The 13255-nt window shown below is 37.0% G+C and overlaps 1 protein-coding gene across 10 annotated transcripts in view; it reads right to left on the reverse strand.

Annotated features, from left to right (window-relative positions):
* Window positions 1–12993, reverse strand: part of LOC138705000 (inter-alpha-trypsin inhibitor heavy chain H4-like) — a 54137-nt gene extending 41144 nt beyond the window's left edge. For 5 of the 10 annotated variants that reach the window (XM_069833530.1, XM_069833528.1, XM_069833529.1 and 2 more), the window contains exons 1-6: window positions 12809–12992; window positions 11847–12001; window positions 9208–9318; window positions 7223–7473; window positions 5634–5800; window positions 643–843 (exon numbers count right to left, since the gene is read on the reverse strand). In XM_069833530.1, coding sequence (XP_069689631.1) covers window positions 643–843; window positions 5634–5800; window positions 7223–7473; window positions 9208–9318; window positions 11847–12001; window positions 12809–12952 — 1029 coding nt within the window. In that variant the 5' untranslated portion in view covers window positions 12953–12992. Of the gene's footprint in view, window positions 1–642; window positions 844–5633; window positions 5801–7222; window positions 7474–9207; window positions 9319–11846; window positions 12002–12808 lie in introns of all 10 variants that reach the window. The other 5 variants (XM_069833525.1, XM_069833522.1, XM_069833523.1 and 2 more) reach the window with 2 other exon arrangements.
* Between the last annotated feature and the right edge of the window lie 262 nt (window positions 12994–13255).

Below are 13255 nucleotides of genomic sequence, written 5' to 3' on the forward strand. Positions count from 1 at the left end.
TATAAATCTAACCTTCATCCGTTAATTTTACTACAGAAAAAAGTATTAAAAATTTGTTTAAAAAGCAGAAAGATTACTCAACTGAACTGTTGTTTAAACATTTCGAAGTTTTCAACATTAAACAAATGTATTATTTTATTTTATTAAAATATTTTCACATAAATCTTAATAACTTTGAAAGGTATATACATAAATATAGAACTAAAAATATGAATTCTCTGGGTTTATCTGAATCTACATGTAAAATCAGTGCAGCTTTTTTATCATAGCATGAGTCAAGGTCCTAGATTATTAAACAAATTTTATTGTAGTATTATTTTAACCACTATTTTAACCACAAATTAATAAAAAAATTGTATTGGATTTATAGTTTGGGTTTAAAGATATTTAACACTGCGATGCTTTCATAGGTTTAGAGGGCTCTGGGATTCATATGTAGTTTCTCGAATAAGATTGAACCTGATTCCGTCAGGGTTGAGGCAGGATGGACCGTCTGTCAGTAACGGATTCATGAATTCCACCGAGGAAACTCTTCAGACTTGGAACAATCCACGCAGTTGGCGGATACGGCGGGTCATTGTGAGTCTAAGTGAACAGATACGTCCCAGTAAGATCCTTTAAACCAAGACAAAAATATCCTACCGAGACTCCGGTGGAGAAAATGACAATGCTGAAGAGATCTCCCGGGTTGAGGTCGTCCAAGATGGTAGTCATTGCTTGCCTCAGCTGCTCGATCTTGCGACCACTCATGGACCCGCTGATGTCCAGCACAAAAGTGACTTGTTTGCGCAGAGGCTTCAGGTCGGTCGGCGCGAAGAAGTGCACGAAGTAGCCATCATTAACCTGCAAATGGAGCAGAACTCGACAGTCTTGTAGCGTTATAAAGTACAGTTGTTCTCTTATGGAAGTGGGTGTTGCCCAGTCAGAAGATATGAATTACTGCCACAATTATTAAGTTCATGAATACACATAAAATCGCAATTATACCACCTCCACTACTATTTACTGTCCCTGACTATAGCAGTGGCGGGAATCTGCATTTGGAGATTACAAAGTTGGAAGTGGGGTGGGAGTCATTTTTATGGTCCATCAGTCATCAGCAGGCTTAGAATCCGAGACGACTTATGAATGAAGTGAAGTTACAGTGCAACGGAGTACAGATGGAGTGAGGTGACGCATTGAGTTTTCTTTACCTGTGCGTTAGAGTACAATCCGGTTCGTGATCAGAGGTAGTTTTCTTCCGTCTCTCCCTACGAAACGAACTCAGGCTATCACAGTGAATTTTTAGTTCATAGTGAACAGTTTTTTCTAACTAGTTGCAAGTATGTACCTGGTTGTTCATTGTAATGCTAACGCCTTCAATGTCGCCGAGGTACATGGAAACTTGTGAGGTATGTAGGGATCCTACTTCATTTTCCACCGTCACTAGATTGTACTATTAATAGTAAAATATAACGAAGCACATTGACTCGTTGTTTACATTCACAGTATGTCTGTCTGCTAGATCTATGTTCAAGGAATTCTATAGTCAAGTTGTGCGTACATTGGTTGCTATAGTGTCCAAGATCCTAAGCCTGGTCATCACTCTTCACTCTTTGTAAATTTGTACTGAAGATGTTTTGAACATTTTCTTGGCAGCTTAATCGAACATAGAGGCAGCAAACCTATTTATCAATAAGATCTCTCTAAAATAATTCGTCGTTATTGTAGGATTAGCAGTTTTACTGGCAGTGAAAATTTTAATTGCCAGCAGTAAAATCGTAGAAACATCTTTTCACTTGTAACAACAATGGACTGGGAAGGTTCAGAATGTCATCATGTTATGTTCTTTGCATAGCTGTAAATGCCAGTTACAGACTACTGCTACCGTCACTAATGAAACTAACACCACCATTATTGCCACCTAAACTACTACTAATAGCATTACTACAAGCACCACAACTGACTGCCACCACTATTACTTTTAGAATCGTACTGCTAGCCTTGTTACTAGCATAGTACTAGTAGGACCCTTTACTACCAGTACCATCACTACAACCAGTAGAATCACATTCACCACTACTACAACACTGCAGTAACTGATACTGCTATTAATACCGTTATTTATACTACAGTTTCAATAGAACAATTTATTACGTGTTTATACTGCCACCACACCTATTAGAATCATAGTTACTGCTAGCACCATTAATGTTACCGCTACTGTTGTTGCTACTCCACCATTACCCATCACTAGACTTTGTATTGCAGCTACCAAAACACTGAAGTTAAAGACACATTGGGTATATAGGACGCCGAACACGGGTAATGCGACGGATAAGAATATAAGCAAACAGGTCTTCGCTTCGTGTTCATGGAGTACAGTCAACTCCCGACATTCTGAAGCTAAACTAGTAAACACATGCTTGAGCCGTGATGTTCATTTTCGTCGTGACATTTGAAGTTAGTAATAACGTGCATTCGTAAGTTACGGAACTTGAACATATGCGGATGTAACTTAAAATAATTTTAGGGCCTATATTGCAAGAAATTCTACCAATAGCACATGAAGTTATTGGTGCATGATGTAGTACAAGATATTCCTATTGTCTGATATTTTTTTCGTGTTTCATTAGAGTATTGCATATGTCGCTCATTACTGAAAACCCACTTATTTTTTATGTACTTTTCTAAAAATTCCCTAAAATATAGACTATGCAATTTATTAATTGGAATGTTGGCATTGAACATTATGGTAGACTACACAAATACATGCTAAACGTGGAGTTAATATCTTCATAATTTTAAGATTTACAGTATGTGGTACTGGTTCTTTTGGATTAAGTTCAACACACATTCTGTGCCTTTTGGTATTGCAATGTCCTTCAATGCACTGTTTTTGTCACTTTTAAGTTTATTTTAAACAATGTATATTATGTAATGTTGTCTATTATCTGAAGGGAAAATATTAGTTCAAATATCTTCAACTATGCCCTGCAATATTACACGCTTGAGGGTCTTACCTAAGACATTTTACCTCTGCAATGAACCTTCAATCAGCCACAATGATGTATACGACTAGTAAGAACAGTGATCGATAAGACTACTCACTATGACTGCGTCCCGGCTTCGACTTATTAGAGCGAGAAGGCAGAGCGTGCAAAACTATTTTGTATACGAACGTACCTGTACCTGCGCTGTGACGTCACATATACTTCGAAACAGGCAACTACATTCCAGCTTATTGGTAGCTGAATTACGAAGCCTACCCATCACCATCATTACTGCTACTATCACTATTACCAGAGCTAGGAAAGTTCGTATCAAAGCAGTAGATTTCAAATGAGTACAGCGAGGAGTATAGATATCACCCGCGCCTCGCTCTGCTGCCGCTCACTACAGATGATACACAGTATGTTCACATAAACAACACATAGTGGCATTCTGTGGAGCTGTGTAGAGTCGTGAATAGTTTGAAGAATATTGTCACTTTATATTAATATTTTGGGTTCTGAACAAGGTTAGCTATTCTGATAGTATTGTATTATTCACGTAATGTTAATATTATGCACGATTCCAAAAAGTAAACTCATCTGTAATTAAATAATTATGCAAACAGGAATATGTAACACGTTTATTGTTTTCCCGATTATTCTTCGTTAAATGCTATGCAATCAGTTACGTTACAGTCCAAGTTCAACATCGGAATTACGATACCAACTTCCACTCAGGAGAAGACGAGCGTGAAGTGAGGAAAAAGGATAGTTAATAGATAACATTACGACAACACGTGCAATACTTGTACTACTAATAACCGGAAACATTATTTGCGCTTAATAGTAGTACAAGCATTGCACTATTGTCGTAATGTTATCTATTAACTACCCTTTTTCCTCACTTCACGCTCGTCTTCTCCTGAGTTACCGACAGTAGCTGCCATTACAATAGAAACGAAAAGCTTTCTTGAAAACAATTATGGGTTTAATATTACGTCCCACATACGAGATATACTATTAGATTCAAAAAGTAGTTTTTCACCTAATGATAGTAATAAATACTACATCATATTTCAGATTTACTCCAGTAACGTCTTGTGATGTAGAATGAATATTTTCAGAGTACAAATATTGTTTTCTTTTCCTGAACCTAAAAGGAGCATTTCTTTTGATGAAACGGAAATGTTCAGCGTTGTTTATTATAATGAGGCTAGAATCATAATTGTGTAATTTGTATGTTATTTTTATATTTATCAGTAAATTAATTTGGATTTGAATTACGAAATTTATAATTACAAATTATTGTTCTTTTACGTAAGTATTAATTTTGGTCCTGCAGAATTTATCTGTTATGGTAACAATTGTTATTAAAGGAGAACTTGCAATAAGGCTACAAAGAGAAAAACATTAGAGGAGAGGCGTAGATTCTTCACCCAACGGTGCATAACATAATGTACAATCCCGACAACTAAGTCACTCAATTGAATGCGCTCCTTGTATAATGGCAGTTGACTCAATATACATATGTCAACATATATGTCGAACTTCCAGTAAGGCCACAAAGGAAAAACACTAGAGGAGAGGGACAAGGACCCGGGTTCGATCCCGGCGCCGGAGTGAATTTGTCTCCTCTAATAACAATTGTTTTTTTTTTTTTATTATTTTCTTGTTCTAAGGGTGTGAACGTTTGGAGCACATGTTTGGTCACTACCTGGCTGTACATATTAGTCGTTTTGCTTCACTGACACCGAGAGACATCTATTACTTTTCACTCGGTAGATATATAGTCTAAACTCACAGAACTTAACAGTAGCCTATACTACTATGCTCTGTTACTACTATTACTACTACTACCACCACCACCACCACCACTATCAACGGCCATCATTAATGTTAAATATATTGCTGTCATTACAATAAGCACTATACTGTCTTACTGCCACTAGTAATAACAGTAACGATGGGAAAATATATTCATGGTGTTCAAAATGAGTTGTAGGCTAAAAGGTTCATACCAGGACTACTCACGAAAGTAAGTAGCCTACAATACTTGTAATAAACATAGGTCGAAAAAAACAGTATCGTCCAAGATAGGGGCGATTGTTTCTTTTGTCGGAGTAGTACCTAAAATGAAACTTCAAGAAATTTAATAGAAAATATAAACATCTCATTTTAATGTGTTTGCGTCTTACGATAAGGTCGGAGGACCCTCCTGGATGCTCTAGCATTCAAGTCCATTGACTTGAAAACTCTATAAAAAGGGATCGTGAATATCTACGAGTTGATTTTCGAGAGACCAGGAATGCGTACTTCTTACAACGAAGACTCAACACTGTTTGCAAATGACAGAACGCTACGTATAGCAATAACAATAAATGTCTTGCACCTCCAATCTTATTCATTTCCAACTCATGTTCATTAGAAGTATTTTTCGTATCTTCATTAATATTATATATTGGCGAGCTTTTCTTTAATAATATGTATAATTTTTGTCATTTAAAGTTTCCGTGTGGTATTCAAAGGGAACAGAAGAATATCCATGCATTTTTTCAGTTGTCGTGTGCTTAGGAATGAACGAGTCATTCCATCCTAATCATGCAGTCCGTTTGCTTGAAGCCAAACTGTGGCAGATTGGAAGTGTAATGCAGGACGCCTCACCAGCACTTGTCCTGAGTGTGCGGTCCTGTTGACGTCGTACTCCACTATTAACTGTCCCTTGATGCCTTCGCTGGCCAGCTGCCTCTGCTGGTCTGGGGTCGGCGCGAATCGCACTATGGCCGAGCTGGTCGAGGGACGCTCTATGACGGCCAGAGGGTTCGTCACTCCTATGAGAAAAAGACAAGTGCTCAATCCGCGTTCATTGACTAAACTAAATACTGTACAGTCTTAGAAAAATGTTTTGCCGCACAGATACTTCATAAATCCCAGAAAGGAAGCAGTGCGCATGATCAAACATACAGGGACATCATTTTATTTTTACTAACATTTCCAATATTAACTTGACTATACCTTTGGATTAACGGAACCGGAAATACTGTTTGTTCCTCCTTCCACGACCGAAGTTTGACGACACTAGTGTAAAATACAATACAAATAATTTTGCTAGATAGACTATAGGAGGGAAGAAAAGTAGTGTATCCATTTACGTAAACTAGGAAATGTTACAATTTTGAGTTTGTTCATTTTCGTCGGATTTTTATTTAATGAAAATACAGTACAGCATATATATATATATATATATATATATATATATATATATATATATATATAAAGTCGTTTGAACAGATTTTGAGTTCGTCGTCATTTTGTGTTATTGAGTCAAATAGATACCTATTAATGTTTTAATGAAATTGTTATATTTCATACGCATAATTCCATGAGATATTGAGTCTGAACCAAATATGTCCAATTATCTAGGAGAAATTACTATATACAGACAAACACACAAACGATAGACATATGTGGAAAAAAAAAAAAAACAACAATAGCTCGCGATTTTCACTCGTCTGCAGTTTCCCTTGTTCTGTGATTGTCCCCACATAGCAGTACCAAACTCCACACGCCACTCTTTGAAGTTCCGACCAGTCTCATGGGGATGTTCAAGGTCACAAGTCTCGTTTGTCTACTTTCCGTTTTCCTATGATTATTTACTGAAAAGTTTAAGCGATTGTAATGTAATCCTTTTTTTTTTTTTTTTTGGACATTGTTACCGAGCGGTTGGCGATCTACCGTGCCGAAAATAAGGACACAGTTCTACGTAAAAAACACTTTTTCAGTATCAGTGACGCTGAAAGCATCTATTTCCGCGAAAGTCTCCAAATAGATTCTTTTTGGAGCGTCAGAATACTTTCTATAGAGAAAGTATAAAAAAAACACATAATATATAAGCCGGAAGAAAAGGAAAGGCATAAAAGTATTAGCGGAAGTGGGAGTACCAGCAGGATAAGTGTTACGATAAGCGCCAGAAGAAGAAGGTCCAGAATAGATGCCAGAAGGATATTGTTAAGCAGGGCTAGTGGAATCATGACAAGTAATTCAAAGATATTCATAAAAGGAAACGGAAGTTCCAGAAGAAGAATCGTGAAGAGTGCAAGAAGGAAAACGTGAGAATTTGCAGACGAAGAGACTGGGGTAAGAAGTGTTATAAGAAGAAAAAGAGCCACTCACGAGGAGTGACGGGAGAAGCACCAGAAAATGACGAGTGAGGATTTAAAAGAGCTCACGAAACAAGAAGATGCACTACATACCTGCGCTGGGGTCGGCGTCTATCTCGTTGGAGGTGCGGAGGGCCGGTACGTTGAGCGTGGTGATGTCTGCAGACTCGTTGATGTGCACCTCCACGCTCAAGTCCTGCACAATCTGCCCCGGGTCCAAATTAATAACATTTTTGTACACTCCTAGTGTCCTCTTCAGCAGCTCGTCGTATGTCAGGTTAAATGTCACCTTCTTGTGAGGTTCCACGTTCACCGATACTGTGAACCGGTTCGAATCTCGAGCACTGCAACATTAACATAGTTCATTTTCTTAGGGTTCACATCGCAAGAAGATAACAGAGTTTAAGATGAATAGTGTTACTTCCGATTCCTCTGCCATGACCGAAATCTTTGTCGATAAATACTGCAGAGGTCAATGGAATTTTAAGGGTGACGACCATGTTCAGCATTTCCTTCGGGAAGTAAGACCAGAGACCCCACATCGGAAATTTACGGAATGTGAAAGAAATCAATCGGCGAAAGCTACCTAGAATTTTTAGTTCAAATTGATGAGGAAAAACCTCGGAAAAATCTCACCATGTAAATTGTTCCAACTAGAATTTCAACCCGGGCACGCTCATTTCACGGTCAGACGTGCTAGCCGTTACTCTACAGCGGTGGGCTAATGTAGGCCTACCCTACTACCAGAGACAGGCAAAATCTCTTTCAGACTTGCCCCTGACTATTTACGTCCGTGAGGGGCTTACGCTTAGTATCGTTCGTCCGCCTCCAACCTTCCCTCACAAGCAGGCAGGCAGTGTGGTTGCACGTGACTCCAAAACAATCCTAAGAGTGACCCGAAAGGACTGTTGGGTTCCGCCGACCTGCGCCAGACTGTGCTGCTTTCAGATGCATGATAAATATCAACCAAGTCATTCAAACCTGACAAGAAGCCTACAGATATAGTCAAAGTACTGAAAACTTAATTTGTTGTCTTCTGAAACGTACCGTTAATAAAGACAAAGAAAACTATTTCTCGTCAACATAATATCCATTAAATCTCAATAGTTATTATAAATTACTTGCACTTTCCTTTTCATCGTAGTAATATAAATTTAATGCAAACCATTCATAAATAAAACGAAATCTGTCCCTCAGAAGCTAAATAGCAAATCAATTTTCTGAAGAACGAAAAACTTTTATACATTTTACAGGTATTCATGAGGCTTTTAATTGTTGATAAGGAAAAAGTTGAAATGAAATATTTTGTAGGCTATAATATTGTCTTATTACTTTATAAATTCTGTAGCGAAATAAATCGTAAAACTGTGTTTCTTTAATCAAGAATTATCTGCCGTTATTTCTTGAGTAGAAAAATGTAGAAAAATGAAATGTATAATATTTATCTTATTATTGTATGAAATTCTGTAGTGCAATAAATTGTAAAACTATATTTCTTTAATCAAGAATTTTCTGCCATGTTGGACCATAAAATAAAGATTTTTGAAGTGACTAAATAGCCCACGAACTTAGATTTCAAACTAGTACTGTTTCATCTTAACCAGCGCAGACTGGCTTCCGTGAATGCAAGTCATTCTACCTTACAATACGAGCAAACAGGCAGGCTTTCTTGGGTCCCGCCTGGACTGAACCTATAAAACCCGGGCTGAATGGGTTCAGTCTTAAAAGTTAACTTGCTTTGTATCGTCACCGGAACCCAAGCCTGACGGCAAGCAGGTACGGGTGTGAGTCTTGTCTGATTTGCCGGTGTCTACCTACTACGTATTCAGTGCAGCCATGTTCAATTAAAATCAGGAATGAAGGAATATGTTTTTCTCAAGTATTGGATGTGAGCATACTACACAGTGTTGTTCCATGTTGTCTTAGGCGATAATATTTCTCCTTGCTTACTATACGACCAATCAGTCCCGCTACAAGTGATGCTCAGTGTTGATTCATGATTATAGTAAGGAACGGGATAAAAGACGAAGGGCTGACGACGTATTAATCTGCCAGCTGAAGTGGAATGAGTGACGTACCTGAGCGCCACGTGCGCCGCCGTCCTCCCTTGCCTCACAGCCTCCGAGTACTCCTGCTTGGCCTCCTCCTTCTCCTTCACGTAGGCCTTGTACACGTGGCCATCCACCTCTCTGCAACAAACAATGCGATTAACCACACGATACCTTTATATTTCTCATTTTTATTTCTCTGCATTTACATGTACAAGGCTTGCAACATTTCTGTGGACGATTTTTCATGCATTTGCTTATCTATTACTACAATTTCGTATTTCGACAGAAAATATTTTGCTTGCATATTTCGCGTTTTCAGCGAGGAAATAATTATATATATCAAGAAAGCGACACTTTATGGTAAAGATGTCTGGAAAAATAAATTGTAATGATGTTAGTAGACCTTACTTAATATTTTCGTAAATTTTAAAAGCCTACTACTTTTCGTTTGGTTAATGTTTGGTATACGTAAGAGTTTTACAGAGAAAAACTTGAGAATGACTTTTAATGCAATAAAGCAGCCGTGGCGAAAATGTGACTCACGAGCACATTGTGGCTCGCAATGATAGCTGTACATTTCTCTTACTTTCTACCTTCCCCGACCCCACCTCTCACTCACCGGAGTCAAATTACGTTTCATTTGTATTTGTCTCTGACCTGCGAGTGGCGTATCGTCCAATGTCTCTTTCGAAACCATGTACCTCTACAAAAACGATAGTTTCGAGTAGGATGGGAGGACGCATTTTTTTGCTGTCAATATGATGAGATTATTAAATGTATGATTTGTTGACAAGTATTACGAAAAAACGGTTGCATAACATAAAACGGCATTATACTACACGTCACTCATAAAACATTAAAAGGTTAAGTATTATTATTATTATTATTATTATCATCATCATCATCATCATCATCATCATCATCTCTGTACGTCGATCCTTTTTCAGCAGATGTACGAATAATGCGGTTAGATCTTCCATTTAAATTCACAAAGGTTGAACTTTTCAAATCTTTGCCAAAAAATAAATATCCGAAGCTTCGTTCTTTCGCTAGCTCTGTTGAAGCCATGTTCGCTACAACTTACGTTTGTGAAAAATTATTTTCAACAATGAAAATAGTAAAAACCAAATTTAGATCACGACTGACAGACAAATACCTTCGTCATCAACTATGACTGGCAGTAAGTGACATAATTCCTGATTTTGAAATTCTGTGGCAGAGACATTCTGGAAACAATTTTAGGTTGTGATAATGTGTCTATGTTTTCTTGTTCATTTCTTTCTTCGTTACACGTACTAAACATTAGTTTGTAACCTTATACTATATAAAATTATATTTAAGTGCTTGACGTAAGGAAAATGAAAATCCGTTAATAAGTCAGACAGTTGCTTCACTTCTCCTTCGGGTGTCCGCCTCCCTCCATAGGTGCTATGCATGTTGCAGATTACACAGTGGCTCGGCGCACAATAACATTTTCGCCACGGCTGCAATAAAGTATAAGGTAAAGTCCCTGATATATAGTAATATCTGTTCTCTTATACATAGAAATATTAATTGCACAAGAAGTACAGTATTTGTATTGCATGCACGTACTGGAACTATTACCAATAGATGTGACTGTACTAGTACCTGTCCGTCTAGGTTTAGATTGAAATTGCAAGTACGGTAATTTCGAGAAGGGTTTATAAAAACCTTTAGAAGAAGAAAGGGAGATAGAAGAAAATGGGAAGAAAAACGAAGGAAAGAAGAAAAAGTAAAAATAAATAATTAATAGAAATAAAGAATAGTAATACTTATAAATTTTAATACGCAATTAAAAGTATTATTTAATCAATCTGAATGAAAAGAAAGGAACGAAACGTCAGAGAAAAAAAGATACATAATTAATAATTGAGAAAGGAAGAAAATAATGCGAAGAGGGAAGGAAAGAAGAAAACAGGCAAAAAGTGGTAAAAGAAAGGGGAATGAAAAGGTTTGTAATTCACATCTCATTATCACGTTAATTAGTACTGGTACTATAAATCAACTGTGCTTTGAGTACTAGAGAGTTTGAACGATAGGAATATACGTGTAAGGGAGAAGGGGGCACATTTGAACAAGGGGCACATTAGAACAAGGGGAACATTAGAACAGATTCAATTTCTCACTTCAACACATAATTTTCATCAAGCTGCCAGTACTGACAGCAGAAGGCAGCCTATCTGATGTACTCGCTGCTATTTTCCTTTCATTTAATTTATTGACGTGGACTCAGTGGATGAACTTGTGTTGAAGTGCTTGGAAAGTTTTTTTTTTTTTTTTCGAACTTCGTAAGGGTATTCTGACAAAATGAACGTTTCAGAGATGAGATTCATTACGTAATAATAGAGCTTAATGGATTCACTTTTCGAAAATTATTGTAGGCCTATATCTCTAATATTTACTTATGTTTTAAATATGTTACAAGAGTTTTTTCTATCTTTAATTTTCAGCTATATGTAATTTCTGCAAATATCAAATTCTAAGGTGTTTGTTGAGCAATGCCTTATAAGTCTGTGCCATTTAAAGTTTTAAAAAATTGGTAATGGATGTGTATAAAAAATGTAAATAGAAAACTGAACAAATGTGCCCCCTTCCCCATATATTCACAAGAAAATGCAGTTGCTGGTGTTAAGCAAATCACTTACATCAGAAATCCAGATATGAAAGCGGTCTCTGGAATAATGGCACTGAAAAACACTTCTTGGGAGACATTGGCAGGGTTAGCTATCCTGCTGCTCACCACTGTGTTGGCAAATCGGAAGCGAATATCAGAAACGACGTGCAGGCTGTATATCTCGAGCTGCAGGATCAACACAAAGGCGTATAATACCATAGCGAGGAAAGGTTAAAATGATAATATTGATTTGAAATACTGTCATTTAAATGGAGACACATTTTTAGTAAGTGCATGAAAATTAAGACTAACCAATATACCAATGAACCAGCAAGACTACAATGAAGAAATACATAGCAAATGGATACAACCTCGACATTATAATTAACTATATTCTTAAGTGATACAAAGTGTTTAGAGTGTGTAATCAAGATCTATAAAAATAAATATATAAGTAGAAATAGAGAAAGTAGAAGGAAATGAGCAATTAAAAGAATATATAATTAATATCAATACTTAAATGTAATAACAAATAAGTACCATATAATATAAAAGTATCGCAAGTGAATAAGCCAATAAAACAGTAATAATACTCTATATAGGCCAATTAATAAATTTAAATGTAATAAGCAATTATAATAATGAAGTGAATGAATAGAACTAGGCTACACAAATTATAAAATAAAACAATCGAATAGAAAAATAAATGCGTACATAAACAACACATTATGTGATTAAGGAAATGAGACGTCAGTGAAAATAAATAAATAAATAAATAAATAAATAAATAAATAAATAAATAGATAAATAAATACATAAATAAATAAATATGTAAATTTTTCAGTAAATACGTATTCCAAGGACTATTGATGCTATGGACGCCAAACCATTAATTTGAGAAAGGAATCAGGAAGATCCCTTTCCTGTTCTGGAGAACATAATATATCTACGTACAAATGTCTAGATACATTTTCTGGAAAACATTAGTTTTACCTTCGACGGAGTCGCACTGCCATCACCCACGTGTGTGGTGCTGTGTTCTGTCGTTGGGACCACGATGGTGCTGGCTAGCGTGGTGGTGGCCAGCGCACTGCTGCAGCAGAGCACCAAGAGGCACACAATCGACGACACCTGCATTCTTCCGGTACTGGAATCTCGAATCTCGAATCTCGATGCTGGACCAGTCTTATATCAGACAGGTATTCGCCTTGAGATGAGGGAATCCCCAAACACCTGCGCGCGCAGATATTGCGTAATTAAGAGATCGCCATACCTGTTTTACACAAGACGAGTGACGTCATCATTGAGCAAAGAATGAGTGTTAGGAGAACCCCAGCCTCGGCGTGGCTATCAGGAAAGAGCACAATTCTTAAATACCATCAGTTCACGGCTACAGAGACTGCAATTCGGTGAATGTAACTGCAGTAATTATTGTTTGAC

The sequence above is a fragment of the Periplaneta americana genome, chromosome 8, assembly GCF_040183065.1.
Source record: "Periplaneta americana isolate PAMFEO1 chromosome 8, P.americana_PAMFEO1_priV1, whole genome shotgun sequence".
Taxonomy (NCBI): Eukaryota; Metazoa; Arthropoda; class Insecta; order Blattodea; family Blattidae; genus Periplaneta; species Periplaneta americana.